A 26573-nucleotide genomic window follows, 5' to 3' on the forward strand; every position below is an offset into this window, starting at 1 on the left:
GGTTCTATGTTGGGACACTGTGTGGATGGAAGTGCCATTCACTGAACTAGGGAACATAGTAGGAGATGATTGGGTGGGCAGGGGAGGAGAGGAGAGGGATGGGGAAGATTTGGACATGTTGAACGTGAGGTACTAATATAAGGTATATGTGAAATTTGCCAGAGAAGAATAACTGTAAGGTTGATAGCTGGGCGTGGTGGCACATGCCTGTAATCCCAGCTACTCGGGAGGCTGAGGCACAAGAATCACTTGAACCCAGGAGGCAGAGGCTGCAGTGAGCTGAGATCGTGCCACTGCACCCCAGCCTGGGTAACAGAGCAAGACTCTGTCTCAAAAACAACAACAACAACAACAACAACAAAAACCTGTGAGGTTGAAATGGGGCATCATCTGCAGGAAGTACCTAGGAGCACTTATAGTAAGTGCTCAGTAAATGATAGCTCTTATTGTTACATCATAATCATTATCATTACTATTTCTATTTTGATTATTAATGCTATCTTTAGAATACTCCGATGAGAAGGTAATTTTTCATTCCCTAAGAGAATGGCCCAGCACTCTGATCCCTCTCTTTTAGTCTGACTCTGTCACTGATGGAAAAGGAACAGAGACTCCTTGTTTTACAAGAAGCTGACTCTATTCAACAACAAGAGCTGAGCGCCCTGCGCCAGGACATGCAGGAGGCCCAGGGAGAACAGAAAGAGCTCAGTGCCCAGGTACTTCCCACTCTGGTTATGAGCCCTGCATCCCTGGCAGAAGCCTGATCCTGAAGCAGTGGATTGATTGCTCTGAGTCCTCTCATGGAGAGGACCCATCTATTTTTCCTGATTACAGGGTAGGCTGGTGCCTCAGTACCCCTACAGGAGGGGGAAGCCAGGACTAGAGAAGGCGGGGGCTTGGGAACCTGACCCAGAGATGGGCATGGCTCCTGTGGGAAACCTGACAGCCCAGAGCAAAGTGCACACAAGGATGGAGCCCACACAGGCCTGGTTCCAGCACAGCCACTTCCAGCTGTGCTGGGTCTGGTTGGCAAGATGTAGCAGGGAGAATGAGCAACCAGAAATACTCCAGATCAGGCAGGCAGCAGCAAGACTTCCAGGTACTCAGTCTGCCCACATCAGAACCCCAGATGTATACAGAGGAAAGATGGATCTAGGAGAGAAGGAAGAGCCAGATGGTGGATTGCAGGGGTTAAGGGCACACAGGTTTGGCTGTTCAACAGTCTTGAGTTTGAATGTAAGTTGTACCACTTTCTAATTGTGTGAACGTCAGCTTCTTCATGATAAAACGAGGGTGATAATTCTTGTTCCTAATTCCTATAACCATTATAGGAGTATATAAAATGTCAGGAACACAATAAGCATTCAGTACATGGTAGCTATTATTGTGACTGGTCTTACTAGGTGCAGCGTTGGGGTTTCATGGCAGAGTTCTGATCTTAGCAGGGAGCCAGCAAGCCAGAGAGCCAGAGCTGAAATCCATTAGCATAGCAGCTTGGGCCCAGGTGTTCAGTAGTCGGCAGGCAGCCAGGTGTTAGATCTAGGGTAACACTCATTTCAGAGCCCCTCTACCTACCTGAGAGCTGAGCTGAAATCCTCCCAGCCCTGATCAGAGTTTGTAAAAGGATTGAGTGGGGTCTGGCCTGGGAAGGCCTGAGGAGAGGATATCCACTTCCTGCTTATAGTATGTACAATTCCTCCTTGGCAGATGGAATTACTAAGACAAGAGGTGAAGGAAAAGGAGGCTGACTTTCTGGCCCAGGAAACACAGCTGCTGGAGGAGCTGGGGGCATCTCGTATCACGGAGCAGCAGCTGCGAGCTTCCTTGTGGGCCCAGGAAGCCAAGGCAGCCCAACTACAGCTGCGACTGCGCAGCACAGAGAGCCAGCTAGAAGCACTGGCCACAGAGCAGCAGCCCGGGAACCAGGCCCAGGCCCAGCTGGCCAGCCTCTACTCTGTCCTGCAGCAGGCCCTGGGGTCTGTTTGTGAGAGCAGGCCTGAGCTGAGTGGTGGGGGAGACTCTGCTCCTTCCCTCTGGGTCCTTGAGCCAGGTGAGACAGCCACTCCAGAACTAGGTCCTTTGGGCCAAAGCCAGGCCTGGCTCCCAGGGGAAAGGGAGAGGAATGCTATTTGTTAGGCCATATTGCTTCGGGGCTAAGATTACACACTTGAGAATTAATTCTGAGTTTAAGCCCCAGCTCTACTGTTTGCTAGCCATGTGTCCTTGGGCAAGTCACCTATCCTCTCTGAGCTTGATTTTCCTCAACTACAAAATGAGGATGTTAAAAGTACTTACCTTATAATTTCATCAAGGAGTTATGAGGTTGCAGATGTGAATCGCTTACACGGTTCCTGGCACTTATTAAGTGTGTAATAAGCAATAGCTGGCGTTATCTAGCACCCACCATAGCGCCTGGCCCATACTTATGGAGAAAATACGTGATGAGCGAACTGCTGAGAAGGGGTTCTTTGCGGAGAGGAGGGACCAATGGGAAGGCCAGGGCTATGTTTGGGGAGGTCTGGCTGTTTCTTTGCATAGTGGCAGCTAGGTGAGGAGGTTTTCCTCTGTTTTTCAGACCAGAATGGAGCTAGGAGCCTCTTTAAGAGAGGGCCCCTGCTGACTGCTCTCTCCACTGAGGCAGTAGCATCTGCCCTCCACAAGCTTCATCAAGACCTGTGGAAGACTCAACAGACCCGGGTATGTTTCTCTGCTCCCCTTTCCTGAACTCTACATCCCTCGAAAAGCATGAGGCAAAGATGTATGAAGCAGTTTGACCTGTTTTATTCCTGAGATCAAGTTGGGATGAGTTTCACCTCTCTCACTTACCACCCGGCAACTGCAAATGAAGCATTTGGAGTTCCTGGGCCTTGTTTTCCCTTGCAGAATAGGGCAGATAGTGCCTGCTCAGGATTTTGAGGATTAGATGAGTGAGGATCTTGAATGAGCCCTGTAAACCAAAAAACCCAGGCCAGGCACGGTGGCTCACGCCTGTAATCCCATGCTTTGGGAGGCTGAGACATGCGGATCACCTGAGGTCAGGAGTTCGAAATCAGCCTGGCGAACATGGTGAAACCCCATCTCTACTAAAAATACAAAAATTAGCCAGGGGTGGTGATGGGCGCCTGTAATCCCAGCTACTTTGGAGGCTGAGGAGGAGAATCACTTGAACCCGGGAGGTGGAGGTTGCAGTGAGCCAAGATTGTGCCAGTGCACTCCAGGCTGGGTAACAAAAGTGAAACTCCATCTTAGAAAAAAAAAAAAAAAACCTGGGCAGATGTGTGGTGTGTGGTATTGTTTTGCATCGTTTTCCACTCAGCTGTGAATGTATTCTTGGTACCTAGACTTCCAAGAGAAACCCTAGAAATTGATGACCACTGAGATTTGAGGTTGGCATTTATAGGCACGTTCAAGGCCTAGGTCTGAAAGATCTCATAAATTCCACCTCACAGTGAACCTATCAATCAATACAAATTGAGTGCGCCATCCATATGTCAGCCACTCTGAGCTGGGGATACAGAAGGGAGAAAGACCTGTTCTCTTCCTAAAGAAGGCTTGTGACATGGTAGAGAAACCAAACTGCATTCTACTGGAAAGTAGAACTGAGAGAATTAATTGGATCAGTAACAGATGCAAGTGATGTACTGTTGGAACTAGGAGGAAGGGGCAATTCATCCTGATTTGGGAAGGGTCAGAAGGAAAGAAGAGATGACCTTTGGGCTAAGCTTTGAAGTAGGAGTGTTGAGAGAGAAGGGGTGACCCCTGGGCTAACTTTGAGCAGGAGCTCTGTTTCAAAAGAGATAGACAGGTCAGAATGGGATTCTCACTCCATCCAAGTGGAACAGAGCCTGTCATCACTTCAGGGAGCTAAATGCACATGTGTTCAGAGGAAGTAACCCAGCAATCTGGGAGTAGGTCCATAATGGCAGCCCACCACAGAGGCTGAGAATGAGGAGAGAGCTTGAGCCCTGCATTGCTTTGTGGAAGATGAGGAACTCATATTTAGCCATGCCCTTCCTTTCCCAGGATGTTCTGAGGGATCAGGTCCAGAAACTGGAAGAGCGTCTAACTGATACTGAGGCTGAGAAGAGCCAGGTCCACACAGAGTTGCAGGATCTGCAGAGACAGCTCTCCCAGAATCAGGAAGGTGAGAAGCTCAAGACAGACAGGGAGATTTAGAGGGAGGGGAAGGGATAGGTGGGGAGCCCAGAAGTGGCAGGCACAGGCCTAGCAGCTACTCTGTTTATTTTTATTTTATTTTATTTTTGAGATGGCATCTCACTCTGTCACCCAGGCTAGAGTGCAATGTCACTTCTACCTCTGCCTTCCAAGTAGCTAGGATTACAGGCACGCGCCACCAAGCCTGGCTAATTTTTTTGTATTTTTAGTAAAGACGGGGTTTCACCATGTTGACCAGGCTGGTCTTGAACTCCTGGCCTCAAGTGATCCGCCTGCCTCGACCTCCCAAGGTGCTGGGATTACAGGTGTGAGCCACCGCGCCCAGCTACACTCCATTATTTACCCAGAACTGTGAGATGATATCTAGAGGCACTTCCAAAGGAGTACTGACCCCCTTGAACTATTTTTTCTTCTACTTTGCTTGGCCTTTGAGGCCCATCCTGGAAGAAGAGATTAGGAGGAACAGATTTGGTGAACTGAAAGAAGGAAATGGCTGGGCTTCCATTTTCTGTCTCTAGATTTTTTTTTTTTTTTTTTTTTGAGATAGAGTCTCGCTCTGTCACCCAGGCTGGAGTGCAGTGGTGTGATCTCAGCTCACTGCAACCTCCGCCTCCCAGGTTCAAGCAATTCTCCTGCCTCAGCCTACAAATAGCTGGGATTACAGACATCTGCCACCACACCCAGCTAATTTATGTATTTTTAGTAGAGACAAGGTTTCATCATGTTGGTCGGGCTGGTCTTGAACTCCTGACCTCATGATCTGCCCACCTCGGCCTCCCAAAGTGCTGGGGTTACAGGCGTGAGCCACTGTGCTTGGCCCTGTCTCTGTAGATTTAAAAATAAAAAAAAAATTGGAGACTCAGGGCCAGGACTATAAGAACATTACAAAACTCTGCATCTTTTGTCATCCATGTTACTTATTTTTATCATCTTCAGCTATGTCCTCCAAGTTAGCCTTTGGTCACTGAGGGATTATGAGCTTATTTGGGAGAAAGCAAGGAGAGGGGATCCGGGGAGGACATATCCATGTGCCAGCCAAGGACTGGAAAATGTCATGATTCCTTACAAAGGACAATAGAGGAAGGGTCTTGAAGCTCAAGTTTCTACTGTAAAAGAGAAGAGTTAGCCAGGCATGGTGGTGGGAGGCTGAGGCAGGAGAATCACTTGAACCCGGGAGGTGGAGGTTGCAGTGAGCCAAGATTGTGCCACTGCATTCCAGCCTGGGTGACAGAGCAAGACTCCATCTCAAAAAAAGAAAAAAAGAGAAGAGGACAACTTGGGTCTTGGCCTTTTTTGAGACCGTTTGAGGGTTCCCTGAGAGCCACAAAAATAGTGAGATTCCAACGCCTGCTGCAGAAATGGTGGGCAGCCAGCAGAGCCACCCAGGTCTCTAGGAGCTCCTGGACAATTATAGGATTGGGGGCTAGAAGGGACCTCCAGTGTCATCTGGCTCAACCCTGTCTGGAATTGAGGGCCAAGGCTCTCTGTGATGAGGATGAGGACGTATTGGGATGATTGTCAGGCAATGCTGGGGCTAGCAGCAGCAGGGAGTACTGCCAGGCAAATAGAAGCAGCTGGCAGATGTTTGATGTCTCTAGGACACTGGATAGAATTCTCTCCTTGGCCTTCCTCCCCTTTGAATCTGTTCCCCATCCTCCATCTGCATCTATATCCCTCTTTTCCCCCACCCCAAACATGGGTCTTACTCCACTACCTCTCCTCTCCTCTTCTCAAAGAGAAATCCAAGTGGGAAGGAAAGCAGAACTCCCTAGAATCTGAGCTGATGGAACTACATGAAACTATGGCATCCTTACAGAGTCGCCTGCGGAGAGCAGAGCTACAGCGAATGGAAGCCCAGGTAAAATGTTACTGGTTTCAGGGAGGGGTTTGCCTCAGGAGTAGTCCCTTGGGCCCACCTTGGCCTGTGGTCATGTGTCCCACTTCCTTCAGCAAGTCTATCAGTTCCTCTGGCTGTTTCCATGTCCCTGGGGGCCATTATTAAGGTTCCAGTTAATCCTCCTTCAGTTGCTTTTTCTGAATTTGAGGTTGATATTTTTGCCTCTTGTCCTGAAGGACCAGAGTCTGCCCTGGGCATAGCAGAGTCCTGGGAGGTAGTAGGGATGCTCTTTTACAGTATCAGATTAACTGGAATATACTACCACTTTTTTGCCCAAGTCCTTGTCACTGCTAGTGCCACAAAATAAGAAAGAGAAGGGCCAATGTTGGGGTGACAGTAGCAGGGAAGTGTAGTTTAAAGTGGCTTTTCATCTTGTCTTCCAGGGTGAGCAAGAGTTACTTCAGGCAGCCAAGGAGAACCTGACAGCCCAGGTGGAACACCTGCAAGCAGCTGTCGCAGAAGCCAGGGCTCAGGCAAGTGCTGCTGGCGTCCTGGAAGAAGACCTGAGAACGGCTCGCTCAGCACTGAAGCTGAAAAATGAGGAGGTGGAGAGTGAGCGTGAGAGAGCCCAGGCTCTGCAAGAGCAGGGCGAGCTGAAGGTGGCCCAAGGAAAGGCTCTGCAAGAGAATTTGGCCCTCCTGACCCAGACCCTAGCTGAAAGAGAAGGGGAGGTGGAGACTCTGCAGGGACAAATCCAGGAACTGGAGAAGCAGCGGGAAATGCAGAAGGCTGCTTTGGAATTGCTGTCTCTAGACCTGAAGAAGAGGAACCAAGAGGTAGATCTGCAGCAAGAACAGATTCAGGAGCTAGAGAAGTGTAGGTCTGTTTTAGAGCATCTGCCTATGGCCGTCCAGGAGCGAGAGCAGAAGCTAACTGTGCAGAGGGAGCAGATCAGAGAGCTCGAGAAGGATCGGGAGACTCAGAGGAGTGTCTTGGAGCATCAGCTTCTAGAACTTGAGAAGAAAGACCAAATGATTGAGTCCCAGAGAGGACAGGTTCAGGATCTGAAAAAGCAGTTGGTTACTCTGGAATGCCTGGTCCTGGAACTGGAGGAAAACCATCACAAGATGGAATGCCAGCAAAAACTGATCAAGGAGCTGGAGGGCCAGAGGGAAACCCAGAGAGTGGCTTTGACCCACCTTACGCTGGACCTAGAAGAAAGGAGCCAAGAGCTGCAGGCACAAAGTAGCCAGATCCATGACCTGGAGAGCCACAGCACCCTTCTGGCAAGAGAGCTGCAGGAGAGGGACCAGGAGGTGAAGTCTCAGCGAGAACAGATCGAGGAGCTGCAGAGGCAGAAAGAGCATCTGACTCAGGATCTCGAGAGAAGAGACCAGGAGCTGATGCTGCAGAAGGAGAGGATTCAGGTTCTCGAGGATCAAAGGACCCGGCAGACCAAGATCCTGGAGGAGGACCTGGAACAGATCAAGCTGTCCTTGAGAGAGCGAGGCCGGGAGCTGGCCACTCAGAGGCAGCTGATGCAGGAACGGGCAGAGGAAGGGAAGGGCCCGAGTAAAGCACAACGCGGGAGCCTAGAGCACATGAAGCTGATCCTGCGTGATAAGGAGAAGGAGGTGGAATGTCAGCAGGACCATATCCATGAACTCCAGGAGCTCAAGGACCAGCTGGAGCAGCAGCTCCAGGGCCTGCACAGGAAGGTAGGTGAGACCAGCCTCCTCCTGTCCCAGCGAGAGCAGGAGATAGTGGTCCTGCAGCAGCAATTGCAGGAAGCCAGGGAACAAGGGGAGCTGAAGGAGCAGTCACTTCAGAATCAACTGGATGAGGCCCAGAGAGCCCTAACCCAGAGGGACCAGGAACTGGAGGCTCTGCAGCAAGAACAGCAGCAGGCCCAGGGACAGGAGGAGAGTGTGAAGGAAAAGGCAAACGCCCTCCAGGGAGCTCTGGAGCAAGCCCATATGACACTGAAGGAGCGTCAGGGAGAGCTTCAGGACCACAAGGAACAGGCACGAAGGCTCAAGGAAGAGCTGGTAGTGGAGGGACGGCGGGTCCAGGCCCTGGAGGAGGTGTTGGGAGACCTCAGGACTGAGTCTCGGGAGCAGGAGAAAGCTCTGTTGGCCCTCCAGCAGCAGTGTGCTGAGCAGGCACAGGAGCACGAGGTGGAGACCAGGGCTCTGCAGGACAGCTGGCTACAGGTCCAGGCGGTGCTCAAGGAACGGGACCAGGAGCTGGAAGCTCTGCGGGCAGAAAGTCAGTCCTCCCGGCATCAGGAGGAGGCTGCCCAGGCCCGGGTTGAGGCTCTGCAGGAGGCCCTTGGCAAGGCTCATGCTGCCCTGCAGAGGAAAGAGCAGCATCTACTTGAGCAGGCAGAATTGAGCCGCAGTCTAGAGGCCAGCACTGCCACCCTGCAAGCCGCCCTGGATGCCTGCCAGGCACACACTCAGCAGCTGGAAGAGGCCCTGAGGACGCGAGAAGGTGAGATCCAGGACCAGGATCTCCGATACCAGGAGGATGTGCAGCAGCTGCAGCAGGCACTTGCCCAGAGGGATGAAGAACTGAGACATCAGCAGGAACAGGGGCAGCTGCTAGAGAAGTCTCTGGCCCAGAGGGTCCAAGAGAATATGATCCAAGAGAAGCAGAATCTAGGGCAGGAGAGAGAAGAGGAGGAGATAAGGGGCCTTCGTCAGAGTCTAAGGGAGCTACAGCTGACTCTAACCCAAAAGAAACAGGAGATCCTGGAGCTGAGGGAGACCCAGCAAAGAAACAACCCGGAAGCCTTACCCCACAGCCACAGAGCCTCCCCAGTGGAGGAACAGTCTCCAAAACTTGATTCTTTAGAGCCCAGGCTGCAGCGGGAGCTGGAGCGGCTACAGGCAGCCCTGAGACAGACAGAAGCCAGGGAGATTGAGTGGAGGGAGAAGGCCCAGGACTTGGCACTGTCCCTAGCGCAGACCAAGGCCAGTGTCAGCAGTCTGCAGGAGGTAGCCGTGTTCCTACAAGCCTCTGTCCTGGAGCGGGACTCAGAACAGCAAAGGCTGCAGGTGAGTCACTCCACGGGGAGTAAGGGCCAGGGGACACACCCCTGCCTGGCTGAGCTCAGGGACTGCCCACCACCCTGGGCCCTGTGGCACCCCAGGGGTATGAGAAATCTGAGATCATGAGCACCTCAGCGTCGGTAGGATTCAGGCTACTGTGCTAGTCAGGGAAGATACAAAGAGGATAAGACCCCACAGTCTGCCATCACAGAGTTCGCAGTCTAGCGGGTAAACAGTGATAATGCAGTGTGGTTGGTGCCTCACAGAAGTTTAGTATGCCCCAGGCATGCTGGAGGGATACCCACCCTTTCCTGGGAGTGGGTCCTGAAAGCCTTTCTGGTAATAATGGTATTTAAGATTAGACCTGGGCCAGGCATGGTGGCTCACGCCTGTAATCCCAGCACTTTGGGAGGCCAAGATGGGCAGATCACTTGAGGTCAGGAGTCCGAGACCAGTCTGGCCAACATGGTGAAACCCCGTCTCTACTGAAAATACAAAAATTAGCCAGGCATGCTGGCACGTGCCTGTAATCCCAGCTACCTGGGAGGCTGAGGCAGGAGAATTGCTTGAACTCAGGAGGTGGAGGTTGCAGTGAGCTGAGATCGTGCCATTGCACTCCAGCCTGGGCAAAGAAGCGAGATTCCTTCTCAAAAAAAAAAAAAAAAAAGTAGACCTGAAGGGACCAGTAAGGATCTAGCCAAGCACAGGTTGGGGAGGAGCATTCGGGGGAAGAGGAAAAGAGGGCGAGAACAAATGTATCTGTGTAGATGGTTCAGGTTGCATGGGACAGGGAGGATTTGGTAAGAGACCGGAAGGCAGCAGGGGCCACACCTGTCAGGGCTTGCAAGTCATGCGGAGGACCTGGGTGGTGGGAAGCAGATGAAGTGTTTGCGGCAGGGGAGTGATGTGATCAGACATACAGCTCAGAAAGATTGCTCAGGCTGCCGTGTGGAGCAACAGCAGGTCTGGGGAGACCCACTGGGAGGCTGTACTGGGAAGTCCGGAGGAGAGCTTGTGCCCTAAGATGGAAAGTGTGAATGGAGACATGGGGGTGGGTCTGAGAGGTAGGACTTGATTGGCTAAGAGGTGGGAGGAATAAAGAGAGGGCAGAAAGAAGTCAAAGATCACACACAGGTCCCTGTTCACCAAGATGAAGAGAAGCAGATGTGAGAAAGAGGAGTGGAATGATGCGGTCAGTTTGGAAATGGAGGGAGGAGCCTGTGGGCAGGTTAGTAAAATGATCTGAAGTTGAAGGATGGAGTTGAAGCCAGAGACACTTTGGCCTCAGTTAGAACAAATGGGTTTCATGTAGGTAGAATGTTGAGTGAGAGGAAGTGGGCTTAGGAGAGGACTTCAGGGTGTAATATTTAACCTCAAGGTCAAGCACCGTGTCTTAGTCACCTTTGTACCCCCTGTACTGAGGACAAGACCTGCAGAGAACAGGCAAAAAGGAAAGCCAGGTTGGCTTGACAGAGAGAGGCATCATCTCCTGTGCTAAGAGATGCCCAGTCCAGTTTTCCAGGGAAATAGACTCTACATCCTAGTCCCTTGACTGAGCCCCAGAGAACCCCAGACACACAGTCTCCTAGAGAGTTCTTTCTGGAAACTCACAAAGCTCTGCTCTTGGTGAAAAGCAATATGAGGAGAAGGAGGTCCATCTGTGAACTTTGGAGTCCAGTTCCAGGGTTTGAAATACAGTAGTGCAGCTTATCAGCTGTGTGACCCTGGGTGAATGCCTTCACTCTGATCTTTGATTTCTCATTGGTAAAATAGGCATTGGTGGTATGACATGGGATGATATGTATGAATTGCTTAGGAAGAAAGCACTAAGTGGAACTCCTTTCCTATGTTCAGGCCCATTCTTACAGGCACAGCAAAAGTAAGGTATGTAATTGGGCAGGAGGGCACTTCCCACCCATACTCTTGGGTTACTGAGCAGTATTCACTCAGCAACATAACTCGGGTCAGAGTCACTTCACCCACTGCCCCCTCCAAACAGACAGGGATGCCTGTCAGATGCAGCCCTCCATTGTCATGGGACCATTTTTTTTTTAAGCATTTTACATGCCAGACACTGTTACTCAGTTTCTTCCACAACTACCCTGAAAAATAGGAACTCTTACTGTCCTCGTTTTATAGTTGAGGAATGGCATTTCAGAGAGGTTAAGTCTTCTTTGGACTGGTCCAAAGTCATGGCCGGGCACAGTGGCTCACGCCTGTAATCTCAACACTCTGGGAGGCTGAGGCAGATGGATAACTTGAGCCCAAGAGTTTGAGACTAGCCTGGGCAACATGGCAAAACCCTGTCTCTACTAAAAATACAAAAATTAGCTGGGTGTGTGGTGCGTGCCTGTAATCCCAGCTGCTCAGGAGGCTGAGGCAGGAGAATCGCTTGAACCTGGGAGGAGGAGGTTGCAGTGAGCTGAGATCACGCCACTGTACGCCAGCCTGGGCGACAGAGTGAGACTCTGTCTCAAAAAAAACAAACTCATAAATGGCAGGACTGGAATGAGATCTGAGTCATCTGCCTCTAGAGCCCAGACTTTCTATCACCAAGCTCTTCCTCTCTCCCAGGCAATCCACATCCACATGCATACACTTGTTTTCTCTTGTTCATCTCTTCTTGACCATTATCATTTATGAACCACAGGGCGCCTAGAAAGTATCTAGCATGAGGCTTCCCCACTTACCCAAAGGGACTTAACTCAAGGGCTTGATCCATGTGCACATAGTCATTTTATACATGAGGAAATTGGGGTTTGGGGAGAGCTTGTGCTTTGACCAGAGTCATAGAGCCACTGAGTGGTGACATGGCACCCAGCCCTGTGTGACTCCAGAGTCCATGCTCTTCCCACAGCACATCAGTGCCCTGAGTCATTGCTCAGCCTTCTAGGAAATGTGAAGTGAGCTGGGGACTCTGGTCCTAGCTTCCTTGCTAGCTCACTGCATATCCTTGAGTAGAGGCCCCTCTGCTCCTTTGTTTTACCCATCTGTAAAATGAAGGTTCTGAACTAGAATGACTCAGAGCCTCTAGGAAAAATAAGACAAAAGCCTGAGGAGAACATTGAACTGCTGTTTCTGTGGAGGGTGGGTTGGTCCAGATATGAGGTTGAATATAATTTTGCTCCATACCTCGGTACCCTAGGATGAACTGGAGCTCACCAGACGGGCTCTGGAGGAGCGGCTACACAGCCCAGGTGCGACCAGCACAGCAGAACAGGGGTCCAGAGGGGAGCAGGGCATGCATCTGGGAGAGGTGAGCTGGGGGCTCTGGGGGAGTAGGTGGCCCAGCAGGGAGCTCCTGTCCAGGGGTTTGTCCCCTTCCCTTGGGAACTGGGTTCCTGAAGCTTAGACCTGCCAGATTGGTCTGTGTGTCCTCTGTCTGTTCCCCACCTGTCTTAGGGGCTGCTCAGGTGAGAATCACAGGTCTTTCCCACAGGTCTCAGGAGTAGAGGCTGAGCCTAGTCCTGCTGGAATGGAGGAGAAGCAGTCATGGAGACAAAGGCTTGAACACCTGCAGCAAGTGGTGGCCCGGCTGGAGATTGACAGGAGCAGGCTGCAGCGCCACAATGTCCAGCTGCGGAGCACCTTAGAGCAGGTGACTCCTCTTCTGGTCCAGTGGGCATGCATCTCCACTTCTTGTGTGGCCCCCAGAGCATAGACTCAGTAAACTACAGCCCAAGAGTTTGGGCGAAATTTAGCCTGCTGCTTGTTTCTGAAAATTAAGTTTGCTTTTTTTTTTCCCGAGATGGAGTCTTGCTCTGTCTCCTACAGCTGGAGTGGAATGGTGCGATCTCCACTCGCTGCAGCCTCCACCTCCCAGGTTCAAGCAATCCTCCTGCCTCAGCCTCCTGAGTAGCTGGGATTACAGGCACGCACCACCATGCCTGGCAAATGTTTGTCTTTTTAGTAGAGACAGGACTTCACCATGTTGGCCAGGCTGGTCTTGAACTCCTGACCTCGTGATCCACCTGCCTTAGCTTTCCAAAGTGCTGGGATTACAGGCGTGAGCCACCACGTCCAGCCTTGAAAATTAAGTTTATTGGAATACAGCCATGCATTGTCTGTGGCTGCTTCCCTGCTCTGCCCCACAAAGCCTACAGTACTTACTGCAGGAGAAGTTTGCTGGTCTTTGCTCCAGGGGCCTGAGAGGCTGGCCCTGCCTCTTCTGCTTCAGGAGCACTTCTTTGCACTGAGGCCTGCCCTAGCTGTGCCTTCCTCAGCCAGGAATTCTCTTCCCATGGTTACTGTCCCCTCATACACCTGCACAGGCACTGGCCACTTCTGGAGAAAGGCAGCTCTGCTCCAGCCACAGAGCCAAGCCAAGCCCTGATTTCTTATTTGCACCTTGGCAGGTGGAGCGAGAACGGAGAAAGCTGAAGAGGGAGGCCATGCGTGCAGCCCAGGCAGGGTCCCTGGAGATCAGCAAGGCCATGACTTCTTCACCCACACAGCAGGTTTACCCGTTTTCCTCAACTGCAGCCTTAGAGAGCCCAGCCCCAGCCACCAGAAACTCAGCCCTCCTCATTGCATATCCCAGGCCAACAGCACTTCAGCTAATCCAGAGGTCCCCTCCTGACTGCGTTCTGCCCTGTTTGGCACAGCTCAGTCCGTCCCTGCCCTGAGAAGGAGGCCTAGCATTGGGGTGGGGGTTGGGGTGGCATCAGGGCTAGTGGCCCTGCCTTCTGAGGGACTTAGATTTGTGCACTCCCAGACCAGTGCCACAGGCTGGCCCAGGAGTGGGGCTCATGGGGCTCTGCTCAGGATCCCTGGTGTATGGGGGTTGTGTGGTACTTGCCAGCTCCTGAGGAGCCTAGGAGCTTGATCACAGCTTGATCTCTTAGACCTTTCTACAGTGTTGAGTTTACAGGCTTAGGGTCCATGGTCTTTCCTGGAGCCAGTGTCCCTTTTTTGGGTAAGAGACTTGGGGAAGACTCCCCAAACCTGCACTCGTTTAGGTGAGGTATCCCTGCCAACAGACACAGGCTTGCAGCCTGGCAGGGAGGCACTGTTTATGGTGACTGAGCACTAGCTCTCCATCCCCTGTCCTTTAATGAAAGTTCTCAAGGGCAGGCACCGTGTCTTCCTCTCTACATCCTTAGCTCACAGCCCAGGGCTAGCACAAAGCAGATACATGGTGTACTTCTGTTAAATTAAAACATGCCTCAGAGAAGCAAATGCCATCCAGGCCTTTTGGATGTTTTGCATCAGGTCTCCATGGTGCTGCCCATTTTGCTGGTGTGCGGCCTCTCCTTGCCCCAGGGCCTGCTGCCCCATAGAAGTCCAGTCTGAGTTCAGATGCTTCTGGCCCATAGCCCTTGCCCAGGCCCCTAAGCTTGTGATGAGGTTCTGCAAGGCAATTTGCAGAAACCCCAGAGTGGGAAGGCCTATTCCAACAAGAGTGCCATTTGTCTTCCTTAGGATGGGAGAGGAGGACAGAAGAACTCAGATGCCAAGTATGTGGCTGCACTGCAGAAAGAGGTATGTTCTGGATTTTCTAAGCCCATATTCCTTCCCTTGCACTCAGGCCCTTTGTGCTCCTCCAGCAGGGAGAGGGGAAGTTCCTGCCTTCAGAGAACTTCAGTCTCCACAGGAGGCAAGAATAGTCCCAGTCCCAACCCCATCTCTCATACGCCTAGGGTGGGAGTGGGGAAAAAAGCATGATTCTGGCCCCCGACTTCCAGATCCATACTTAGAAAGGATCTGTGTATCTAAGGAAGAGGGCTGAGGAACAGGCAGAAGATTCTAGGAGGACAGGTGGGAGCAAGCGGAGTCATCCTGGCCTCCCTGCCCTCAGAGGTGCCCTCGCAGCCAGGACTGTTGCCAGTGCCCCAGGCAGAGGAGCCAGACACCAACACAGGCTCCAGGCCACACAGCTCAGCTCGAGCCCCAACTCGGCAGAGAAGCGACTTGAAGAGCCTTCCTGCCTCTTAGGCCTCACCTGAAAGTCCACTCTCCCTTTCAAGGCCCAGGAGTCATAAGTGTTACCTTTTTATTTCTGAGCCTATTTCAGAAATTAGTAGTCACTACTGCCAGGGCCTGACTCTGTAGCTAGACCTAAGCTATTACTCTGAATTCTATTAAACTCAGATTCTTTTTCTATTTTATTAAAAAGTCAAAGGCAGGTGCGGTAGCTCACACCTGAAATCCCAGCACTTTCGGAGGCCAAGGCAGGCAGATCACCTGAGGTCAGGAGTTTGAAACCAGCCTGGCCAACATGGCGAAATGCTGTCTGTACTAAAAATACAAAAATTAGCTGGGCCTGGTGGTGTGCACCTGTAATCCTAGCTACTCAGGAGGCTGATACACAAGAATCACTTGAACCTAGCAGGGTGGAGGTTGCAGTAAGCCGAGACTGCATCACTGCAGTCTAGCCTGGGCAACAGAGGGAGATTCCATCTGAAAAAAAAAAAGTCAGATAGTGGTTATACATGAGTATATATTGTTATCAGCCTCATCAAAATGTACATTTTAAATCTGGGCATTTTTCACATGTAAATTATCTTTCAGTGAAGTTGATGAATAGCTTTGTTGTTTTCAAGCTCCCTATTTGAGTCACATGTGCAGCCAGGATTGAGAATCACTGGATTCTAGAATTCTTAAGGGCCCTTCCCCTAAACTCTCTAAAGCCTGTTTCTGAGATTCGTGTATGTGGTAGAGTTGATTCAGATGCTCCTTTGTTGTTTTCAAGCTCCCTATTTGAGTCACATGTGCAGCCAGGCTTGAGAATCACTGGATTCTAGAATTCTTAAGGGCCCTTCCCCTAAACTCTCTAAAGCCTGTTTCTGAGATTCGTGTATGTGGTAGAGTTGATTCAGATGCTCAGCCAACGAGCGTCACAGGAACACAGAGCAGGAAGAGCTGGGACTTCAGGGCCCTCAACTGCTCTCCCTCTTTTTTATCCTGTCCACCAGGTGGCCCTGCTACGAGCTCAACTGACTTTGGAGCGGAAGCAGAAGCAGGACTACATCGCCCGCTCAGTACAGACCAGCCGTGAGCTAGCGGGCCTGCACCACAGCCTCTCACACTCACTTCTCGCTGTGGCCCAGGCCCCTGAGGCCACTGTCCTGGAGGCAGAGACCCGCAGGCTGGATGAGTCCCTGACTCAAAGTCTGACATCCCCAGGGCCAGTCCTGCTACACCCCAGCCCCAGCACTACCCAAGGCACTTCCAGGTAGTAGCCGCAGCCAGGAGCACACAGACAGAAGACTGTACCGTGGGTCACGGCCCCTATACACGCCTACAGGCTTGCCAAAGGAAAAGCCTGGCTCTGTTAGGCACCCAGGCGCCCCAGGTCAGCGGGTATTCCCAGGAAGAGGAAGTAAATCTGCAACACTTGGGAGGGCCCCAACTCACCTGGGAATGAGGCAGATTGCATTTGCTTGCTCCCTAATGGAATCACCCAGAGGAGTGCCTTGCCCTGGCTGAGGGACATCTACTGCCTCTCATCTAGAATTTATTTTCCTAGCACTTCACCACCTCCTTCAACTTCCCCTTCAACAATAAACCCGGGGATCTTTCCATTAGTTTTCTGCTGCTGTCTCCACTTGTGCAGCTGGGCGGCAGCACCACATCAAGGGAGTTTATCAGGGAAGAACTTGCCAAAGATTCCTGTCGAGGTAGCATGCATTTATTGTACACCATGCACTGTGATAGGGAAGGGTTACAGAAAACACACAAGACAAAGCCCCTGTCCACAGAGAGCCTGCAGTCCAGTTGATGAGAACAGGCTAACACTCATTTATGAGTCGGAGGCAATTCTGTGTACTGACTAGAAGAACTGTAGAAATTCCAGGGGCTGAGGAAGGGAGGCAGGAACTGGCCCTTGAAGGATGGAGTGGAGTCGGAGGTGTTGCCAAGCACACAGTGAGAAGACTGGTCTGACTGTGGCAGGGGGTTGGGGCTCAGCTTGGGTGGGTTGATGGGGGAGATTATGGAGGGTTAAAAGAAGTTCTGGGGCCTCAAAAACACAGCGTTGACCTTTAGCTAAAGTCAGAGTCTCTGAGTTCAGAACCTCCTCATGGCCTCATTCCTCTTCTACTCTGGGTGAATGTCCTTGAGATGTCCCTTCCTGGGCATATCAGCTGGAACTGATCTGGCCCCCTGTAGTCTAGCCATGTGTCAAGCCATTCAGAAGGATGGACTATGGCAGAACTTCTCACCATGGGCTGGTCCTAGTAGAGGCTGGACAGAACCCAGCTCAGAGGCTTAAGACCTATTGCTGGCAACCTCCTCAAAGCCTCAAAATTGTTTTTTTTTTGTTTTTTTTTTTGTTTTTTTTTTTTTGAGACGGAGTCTCGCTTTGTCACCCAGGCTGGAGTGCAGTGGTGCAATCTCGGCTCACTGCAAGCTCCGCCTCCCGGGTTCACGCCATTCTCCTGCCTCAGCCTCCCGAGTAGCCAGGACTACAGGCGCCCGCCACTGCGCCCGGCTAATTTTTTTCTATTTTTTAGTAGAGACGGGGTTTCACCATGGTCTCGATCTCCTGACCTTGTGATCCGCCCGCCTCAGCCTCCCAAAGTGCTGGGATTACAGGCGTGAGCCACCGCGCCCGGCCAGTTTTATTTTTTTAAGAGACAGGGTTTGTCCTGTCTTCCAAGCTGGAGTACAGTGGCACAATCACATCTTACTGCAGCCTGAAACTCCTGGGCTCAAGTGATCCTCCCACCTCAGCCTCTCAAAGTGCTGAGATTATAGGTATGAGCCACCATGCCCAACCAGAACAGTTTTTAAAGAAGCAGGCCATTTCCTCTGGCACTCCCACCATAATCTGGAATTCCTCTTCACTAAGCCTGGGGATGGAACTGAGACCTAGCTAAGAATCTGGGGGGTTAAGAACAGCACCCACTCACCCACACCTCCTAATTTGGGGCTCAGCCCCATTATGTCTCGTTGCACCACACAGAGTAGAAATGGGCCTGTTCACAGGGGCTGGAGTTTTGTTCCAGAAACCCACAGGTGCAGCTCAGCAACAGATGCTTAGTGAAAACTTCCGAAACCCCAGAAACGGATCTGGGACCCCAGAAATGCTGTCCTGGTCCCTCCTTGCAGTCAGATTCCCTGTAACTCAAAATCCTTACCTAGCCTTTAGGCCATTTCTTTCTTTTCTTTTTTTTTTTTTTTTTTTTTTTTTGAGACAGAGTTTTGCTCTTATTGCCTAGGCTGGAGTGCACTGATGTAATCTCGGCTCACTGGTGGCAACCTCCACCTCCTGGGTTCAAACGATTCTCCTGCCTCAGCCTCCTGGGTAGCTGGGATTACAGATGTGCCACCATGCCTGGCTAATTTTGTATATTTAGTAGAGACAGGGTTTCTCCATGTTGGTCAGACTGGTCTTGAACTCCCGACCTCAGATGATCCACCCACCTCGGCCTCCCAGAGTGTTGAGATTACAGGCATGAGCCACTGCGCCCGGCCCCTTTAGGCCATTTCTATGCTAGGGGTTGTCAGAGACAAGACTTCTCTTGGTTGTTCACTTGTTACGTCCTCCAGCCCCGGTTCTCAGGCTCGGGCTGACAGAGGGTCCCTGTGTTTTACCTTCGAGTTTCTTACCAGCATCATTTTCTGTAGGTAACGAGCCAGGGCCTCAGGCCCTACATACCTTCTGGGCCTCAGAGGTTCCAGCAGCTGAAAGACATCTTAGAGGCTGCCAAGCAGGGTCTTTATTCAGGACTAGACTAATCTGTATTTGCTCTTTTTCCATCCAACCTTCAAGAGCCCCCCAGCTCCATTATAGACCTCGGCCTAGGGTCTTCCCCCCCACCAGATATTCAGAGCAGGGTTGGCCTTCAGTTCAAGTGTAGACCGTGCTCTTGCCCTCATACTCGAGCTTGTGGACGTTCTTCCACTCCAGCTTCCTAAAGTACACTTTCCTTGCCCAGTAGCAGGATTGCCTCTGTGGAGTGTTCCATCAATAATGGTGACAACTGCTGTTTTCATCAGCTCCAGACCCAAAGAGACCTGAAGTGGGGAAGAGTGAAGGAAGGAATATGTGTTATCTGGGGAGACCCAACTTCGCCTAAGGGCATGAGGCCAGAGCCTCCTTTCCTGACCTTGTCACATGTGGCAGGGCATAACCAGAATGGTGAATCCAGCAGATGGGAGGATTCCCTGGTAGTCCAGCCAGTTCTTGTGGATGTACTTGAGGAAGGTGTGATTGGTCACCAGAACATGCAGGGAGTAGAGGTTAGAGCTCAGCCACAGAGGTTATCTTCTTGCAGAAAACTTTCCCCCTTCCTAATCTTCTTGTCTGCTTTGATAGAAGCTAGTACTGGCTGGAAAGGCCTGAAAGCAGAAGGGGACAAGAGTCATCAGAGACTGGGCAATGTTCTTGTTCCCAGGGAGTGCTGGGATCTGGTGGGTGCTGCCCCTGTTCTCTCAAGAATCCCGCATGCTTTGTGTGTTAGAGCAGTGACCATCACCTCCCAACCCAATGAACTTTGCTCCTCTGCTTTCCACATGGGACTGCCAGCACCCTGAAGGCAGAAAAACTGCCTGGCATGAATGTACCCATTAAAGAAGGAGAAGCTAGTGGTGTATGTTGGGATAAGGAGGGTGAGGAGTGTACAGTTACAGGCTGCACAGGGAGGGCAAGATCAATGTTGCTACCAAAGTGCCAAAGGCTGTCTGCGCCAGGTCTGGGGCCCCCACTTGTCATACCGCCAGATAAAACCATTGCAGTCCACACTAGGTCTGGAAGCTTAGACACCCACAGCATGTGGGTGTTCTCATGCAGGCCATGAGTATTTGGGGTGCTTTAAATGCAGGGGGGTTCTGTTGTCCACATTATTCTCAAAGCCCAGAATAGTCCCTGTTTCATTCTACAGAGATAGGAAGGCACTGGGGCTCACAGAGTAGTGCTGCTTCCCACCCTCGCCCTCCTGCCCCTACCTGAGCGCAGTGTGGTGCTCAGTGATGGTTATCCTATGTTCCAAATATGCATGACCCAGGACTGGCACAGTCGGAGCTCGGGGTCTAGCTATGATGTGGGGATCGATTGGAGTAGCTTCTTGACCAGCTGGAATTGGGTTAGGTGTCCTAGCATTGGTGCCTATGGAGAAGAACACAGACTGCTTATCACTCACCCCTGGTTCCAGTACCAAGGAAAGGCTGGAGCCATTGCAGCTAGAGGCCCAACAGAGGAAGGGATCAAGGAGAGGATGCAGCCCAGAGCCCAGGACCGAGCATCCACCGGCCTCTGGAGATGGCGTGGTCTCCAGTCGCATCAGGGCTTCAGGGCCCATCTGAAGTGCGGATCAAACCAGGCAGACACCCTTCTGGTGAAGGCAGGCTTTGCAGATGCGGGGCTGAATTGAGCAGCCACAGGACCTCTGCGGCTCTGGGGCCAGTGGCAGAACTTCTAGAAGTACCTATGGGGTAGGAAACCCCAGCCACAAAAGCAGTGAGGTGACCTCCAGGCCTGAGGCTTTGCCTGCAGGCCTCATCTCAGTCCATGGGACAGATCCCTGGTTTTTTTAGTTTGGCCTTGGGGCAGATGACACCTTCAGCTGTCCAGCCTGCAATACCTCACCTCCTGCCTTCTGCCCCACTACCCTGCAGAGCAGAGGAATGGGGCCAGGGGCCAGGGGCAGGGAGGAGGAAGAAGCAAGAGCTGCCAGTGTGCTCCAAACCAAGAGACCCCTCCACATGATTCTGGGCACAGCTGAGGAGGGGTGCAAGTTCAACTCCGCTCACCACACTTAAGAAACAGGTAAGGGAGGAGGAAAGGCAAAAACATGGGGTCCTGAAGCCCTTTTACTCCCTCTACCCTGTTGGAGGTGAGGATGAGAGGTGAGACTTCGTTGGACTGTGCTCCTGGCCAGTTGATCTCACCCAACTCATTACATCAGTAGCCTGGTCACAGGGTGGACACTCTGACCTCTTAGCCTTTCATTGCCAATGCTACTGGCCCTATATATGCCCTTATGGGGCCTGAACCTTGACTCAGCTAGGCGGGCTTGGAGGTAAAATATTGAATGGGTCAGGGGTAGGAGGAGAGATGAGTCTGCCAAGGCTGTGTGATGTGTCATTTGAGAGAGTGGGTATCCCCTATTCCCAGCACATGGGCCATTTATTTAGAGCCAGGGAGGGGGACGAGAATTCGTTTCAAATGTGATTCTTCCTTAATTACTACTAGTTGTTCAGGTGAGGGAATCAGGGACGGCTGTTACGCAGTGCCAGATTAATAATCCACACATTGCCCCTGCACCTCCTGTCCTGGTTTCCTATCCAAGCCTCTCCTGTATCTGTGAACATTCCAGCCCCGCAGGTCAGATTGCTGGCCAGGAGTAGTCTCACATTCTAGCTGACTGATAGCCTCAGCTTCTGCTGTTGCATGTGGTTTGATGATTCATGCTGGAGCCTTTGGCTATAACTCTCTTCCCTGTATAAGGGCCATTTCTGAAATTTGTCTGCCCAACTCCATTACCTGGTGAATGAGATTGGCTGGCTGCTGCTCCTGCCCCAGCTATTCAGTCATTTGGCAAATACTCATTTAAACAAAGCTCAAGAAGGAGCTCACCTCTAGGTACACAGAACCTGGACACAGATGAAAGTTTGCAGAATGACCCAGTTGTGCAGAGGAGACCCACTGGCTGCTCTCAGTGAGGCCAGGGAGAGTCAAACAAAGCATCTTGGACAAAGAGAGGACTTGAGGGCCCTTTCAAAGTGTTTGTCAAGTCAGTTGGATGCACAGGATGTGTGGAGTCGAGGGGTACATCTAGGAGCAATGGCAGGTGTTATCAGTTCATTCAGGTTAGACCTCTGAGCAGACAGCAGAAACGTCAGCCACAGGTGAGCATAAGCTCAAACCCCCCATTGAAGGCTATATTCTTGTCCCACAGGGCAGAGCACATGGCAAGTGGCACACTGACTCAGATACCAGGCACTGGGAAAAGTGGGAAACCATGGTCACAGACTCTACATCCCCCTGCCCTGTTGGCCTCCATCCCTTCCTCAACCGTCCGCAGAACACCTCCTTCCAGCACCTTAGCTGCTGCCTCCCTCGGACTTATTCAGTCCTCAAGGGTGCCCTGCTAAAGGCTGGGCTGAAGGCTAAGAGGAGAGGTGGCATTCAGTGTGTCCTGTGGCCTCCCTGGGGTTGATGAAGGGGTTGATGCCCAATAGAGTCCTTCATCTTGGCATTCAGCCCAGTGTCCAGCTGCCAAGGGAAGGCTTGGCAATCAAGGACGAGGGAGATAAGAATGAAAAGGGGCACCACCCTGTGCCAAGGCTGGCATGGTGTATATCTGAGAGAGGAGCTGCCTATTCATAGGGTTGTCAAGCTGGAGGCAGGGATAGAAAAGCAAGAGCTTTTTGGTTCCTCTTGAGGATTGAATCTATAGGAAAACGTTGTAATAGGGTTAAAAATAAATTTCCCATCCATCCAGACTTTTTTCTTTGGTAGACTTTCCTGTCATCTATTTAAAATGAAACAAGTGCATGTACGTGGTTAAGAAATTTTAGCTAGGAATGATGGCACGTGCCTGTAGTCTCAGCTACTTGGGGGGCTGAGGCAGGAGGATCGCTCAAACCTGGAAGGTCAAGGCTGCAGGGAGCCCAGATCATGCCACTACACTCCAGCCTGAGTGATGAAGTGAGACCCTGTCTCAAAAAAAAAATTAAAGAAATTAAACAGTGCCGGGCTTCAGGGCTTATGCCTGTAATCCCAGCACTTTGGGAGGCCTAGGCAGGCAGATTGCTTGGGCTCAGGAGTTCAAGACCACCCTGGGCAAAAAATATAAAAATAAGCTTGGTGTGATGATGTGCCTGTAGTCCCAGCTACTCGGGAGGCTGACCTGAGCCCAGGGAGGTCAAGGTTGCAGTGAGCCGTGATCATGCCACTGCACTCACTCCAGCCTGGGCAACAGAGCAAGACTGTCTCAAAATAAAAAAGGAACTTAAATGAAAAGAAGACAGCAGTTTCCCACCCCAGTTGGTTTTTTTTTTTTTTTTTTTTTTGTCGTTGTTGTTTTTTAACTATGTTTTTCTACTGGCTCACTTTATTCCTCTAAAATAGTAACTTGTCTATGTGGTACCATAACGGGTTCAGTATCTGACATGATGCTGCGCTGCCTACACCTTTGGGGATTCTTGGATCCTGACTGAGCTACCTCATTCCTAGACACCTGGTACACCACAGTGCATCAGGAATGTGGGTAAATGTGCTTTCGGTTTATGTGGAATATTTGCATTTTGTTAGGTTGTGTGTGGTGGTTGAGTAGCCAAGAGGGTAGCATGCAGTGGATATTTGTTTTAAATATACAGCAACTGGAAACTCATTTACTGAGGCTATTTGGTTACCCTGAACTGTTTCTACCAAAAAAGCAGGATAAATGCTCCCTCAACACACACCTTTAATTACCAATTTTTAGAGTAAGAGGTTGAGTATCATTATGAGCTCAAAGTTTTTTATATATTCACTATGGTTCAATCATGAAAGTTGCTATTTTTGATGCTGAAATTGCCGCAAATCTAATGTCCAAGTTTTCTTTGTACTTGTCTAGGCCTAGGATCTTTTAGTGGAAAAAAAAGTATTTAGAAGACAAAAATCAGACTGAGCACAGTGGCTCACACCTGTAATCCTAGCACTTTGGGAGGCTGAGGCAGGCAGATTGCCTGAGCTCAGGAGTTTGAGACCAGCCTGGGCAACATGGTGAAACCCCGTCTCTACTAAAATACAAAAAATTAGCGGGGGGTGGCGGTGTGTGCCTGTAGTCCCAGCTACTCAGGAGGCTGAGGCAGGAGAACTGCTTGAACCCAGGAGGCGGAGGTTGCAGTGAGCTGAGATCGTGCCACTGCACTCCAACCTGGGTGGCAGAAGACTCCGTCTCCAAAAAAAATACAAAAAACAAAAAACAAAATCTGGGTTGCAGGGTTGATCATTGCTAATGGGGTGTAATAGCTGTTCAGATGACAGAGGGAGAAAATGTACTTTGTAAATTGTTAGTTCATCGAGGTTATGATTGTACAACAATGTGAACATACTTAATGCCACTGAACTTTATTGCCATTGATAACTTTTAAATGGTAGATTTCATGTATATTTTGTCACAATAAAAAGTTTGAAAATTGGCCGGGCGCGGTGGCTCAAGCCTGTAATCCCAGCACTTTGGGAGGCCGAGACGGGCGGATCACGAGGTCAGGAGATCGAGACCATCCTGGCTAACATGGTGAAACGCCGTCTCTACTAAAAATACAAAAAACTAGCCGGGCGAGGTGGCGGGCGCCTGTAGTCCCAGCTACTCGGGAGGCTGAGGCAGGAGAATGGCGTGAACCTGGGAGGCGGAGCTTGCAGTGAGCTGAGATCCGGCCACTGCACTCCAGCCTGGGCGACAGAGCAAGACTCCATCTCAAAAAAAAAAAAAAAAAAGTTTGAAAATTGAGTTCGTAATATTTCCAGTTTGGGCCAAGCACGGTGGCCCACGCCTGTAATCCTAGCACTTCGGGAGGCTGAGGTGGGTGGATCACAAGGTCAGGGGTTCGAGACCAGCCTGACCAACATGGGTGAATTCCCATCTCTACTAAAAATAAAAATTAGCCGGGTGTGGTGGTCACCCAGGCTGGAGTACAGTGGTGCAATCTCAGCTCACTGCAACCTCTGCCTCCCAGACTCAAGTGATTATCCTACCTCAGCCTCCCAAGTAGCTATAATTACAGGCACCCACCACCACACCTGGCAAATTTTTGTATTTTTAGTAGAGATGGAGTTTCACTATTTTGGCCAGGCTGGTCTCGAACTCCTGACCTCAAATGATCAGCCTCCCTCAGCCTCCCAAAGTGCTGGGATTACAGGCATAAGCCACCACACCTGACCTGTGTTTAGTTTCTAATGGTGTTAATATAAGTAGTTATTTACTTATTCAAGACCAGCCTGGGCAATATAGTGAGACCTCATCTCTACAAAAAAAATTAAAAATTAGCTGAGGGTGGTGGCACGCACTGATAGTCCCAGCCATTCAGGAGGCTGATGTGGAAGGATCACCTGAGCCTGGGAGGCAGAGGTTGCAGTGAGCCGTGATCATGTCACTGCACTCTATCCTGGGTGACAGAGTGAGATCCTGTCTCTAAATAATAATAATAATACCAACACTATAATAAAAATACTGAGTGAAGTTTAAAAAAAAATTTTTTTTCTTTTTTGAGACAGAGTGTCACTCTGTTGCCCAGGCTATGAGTGCAGTGGTACAATCTTGGCTCACTGCAACTTCCACCTCCCAGGTTCAAGTGATTCTCCTGCCTCAGCCTCCTGAGTAGCTGGGATTACAGGTGTGCACCGCCACGCCTAGCTAATTTTTGTATTTTTAGTAGAGATGGGATTTCACTATGTTGGTCATGCTGGTCTCGACCTCCTGACCTCGTAATCCGCCCGCCTTGGCCCCCCAAAGTGCTGGGGTTACAGATGTGAGCCGTTGCACCTGGCCTAAAATTTCTTTGTAGTTCTTTTTGTCCACAGAGACTACAAAGAATATACAAGGAACTTGAAATAATTGAGTTAATAACTTGAGTTAAAGGAACTTGAAATAATTATTTCTCTGGTGTTTATATTATCAATTAAATATATAGTTAGGTCCATTTGATGTGTTTCCAACTTCAGGGTTCATTTTTTTCTCATTTAATTTTATTTTTTGATAAGATACAGCATAAGAGAGTCACATGGTGATAAGACAGAATCAGTAATAGAATGTAGCCCTTTAATGCCACCAGAAATCCAGAGAGAGAAATAAGCTAGGGTTTTATTCAGTAGCAGAGAGATCTCCATCCAGGGTCTGCTTGAAACCCCAGTCCCTCTCTGATACCACAAGGTCCCCTTGGCTACCTGTCAGCCTCCTGGGGACTGCAATGGAAACATCTCAGCCGTAGACATCAATCTTCCTCTCACACTGCAGTTTCAAGATGATCTGTATTCTGCTGGGAAATTTTGCATGGTGCTCTCAAACCAATATTTGTCATCCCAGTATGGGACCACCAACAAACCAAACAAGGACACCTGGGAGATGGGGTAAGACAAGAGATGGTGGTGGGGTAACGGCCTGCCCCCATGCACACCTATCATGCCTTCAGCACCACTCACTCAACCGCTAGTGTGCCAGGCTTCGTCTTGGAGCTGGGGGGAGAATGGAGTTCACCTTCTTCAAGGAAGACAGACTCTCAATACTCATAGTGACCCTAGAGCCCAGAAAAGAGAGCATCAACTAGTTGTTCTTCATTATATATTGAGAGAAGAGAGGATTCCCCTTGGAGACAAGGGAAGGGCATTCCAGGCAGAGGGAGCAGGGTGTGAGAAGGCATGAGGCAGCTGGTATGTCTGGGGAACCCCAAGAAACCCAGTGTGGGAGTCTGGGAGAGAAGAGAGGGATCAGATCATGTAGGGTGTTGCAAGCCAGGCAGAAAGTTTTAGATTTAACGGGAAGTCCCTGGGAAGATTTTTTCGTTGTTTTTTGAGACGGAGTTTTGCTCTTGTTGCCCAGATTGGAGTGCAGTGGCACAATCTTGGCTCACCACAACCT

At 50.6% G+C, this 26573-nt stretch overlaps 1 protein-coding gene across 9 annotated transcripts in view; it reads left to right on the plus strand.

Moving 5' to 3' along the window:
• Nucleotides 1–16592, plus strand: part of CEP250 (centrosomal protein 250) — a 62422-nt gene extending 45830 nt beyond the window's left edge. For 7 of the 9 annotated variants that reach the window (XM_007963232.3, XM_007963291.3, XM_007963282.3 and 4 more), the window contains 11 exons: nucleotides 578–716; nucleotides 1708–2050; nucleotides 2576–2697; nucleotides 4024–4144; nucleotides 5913–6034; nucleotides 6457–9072; nucleotides 12212–12322; nucleotides 12506–12664; nucleotides 13422–13523; nucleotides 14488–14547; nucleotides 15981–16592. In XM_007963232.3, the coding sequence (XP_007961423.3) occupies nucleotides 578–716; nucleotides 1708–2050; nucleotides 2576–2697; nucleotides 4024–4144; nucleotides 5913–6034; nucleotides 6457–9072; nucleotides 12212–12322; nucleotides 12506–12664; nucleotides 13422–13523; nucleotides 14488–14547; nucleotides 15981–16244 (4159 nt within the window). In that variant the 3' untranslated portion in view covers nucleotides 16245–16592. Of the gene's footprint in view, nucleotides 1–577; nucleotides 717–1707; nucleotides 2051–2575; nucleotides 2698–4023; nucleotides 4145–5912; nucleotides 6035–6456; nucleotides 9073–10839; nucleotides 12178–12211; nucleotides 12323–12505; nucleotides 12665–13421; nucleotides 13524–14487; nucleotides 14548–15980 lie in introns of those variants that run through there. The other 2 variants (XM_007963262.3, XM_037995017.2) reach the window with 2 other exon arrangements.
• The last annotated feature ends 9981 nt before the right edge of the window (nucleotides 16593–26573 follow it).

The sequence above is a fragment of the Chlorocebus sabaeus genome, chromosome 2, assembly GCF_047675955.1.
Source record: "Chlorocebus sabaeus isolate Y175 chromosome 2, mChlSab1.0.hap1, whole genome shotgun sequence".
In the NCBI taxonomy this organism is placed as follows: domain Eukaryota; kingdom Metazoa; phylum Chordata; class Mammalia; order Primates; family Cercopithecidae; genus Chlorocebus; species Chlorocebus sabaeus.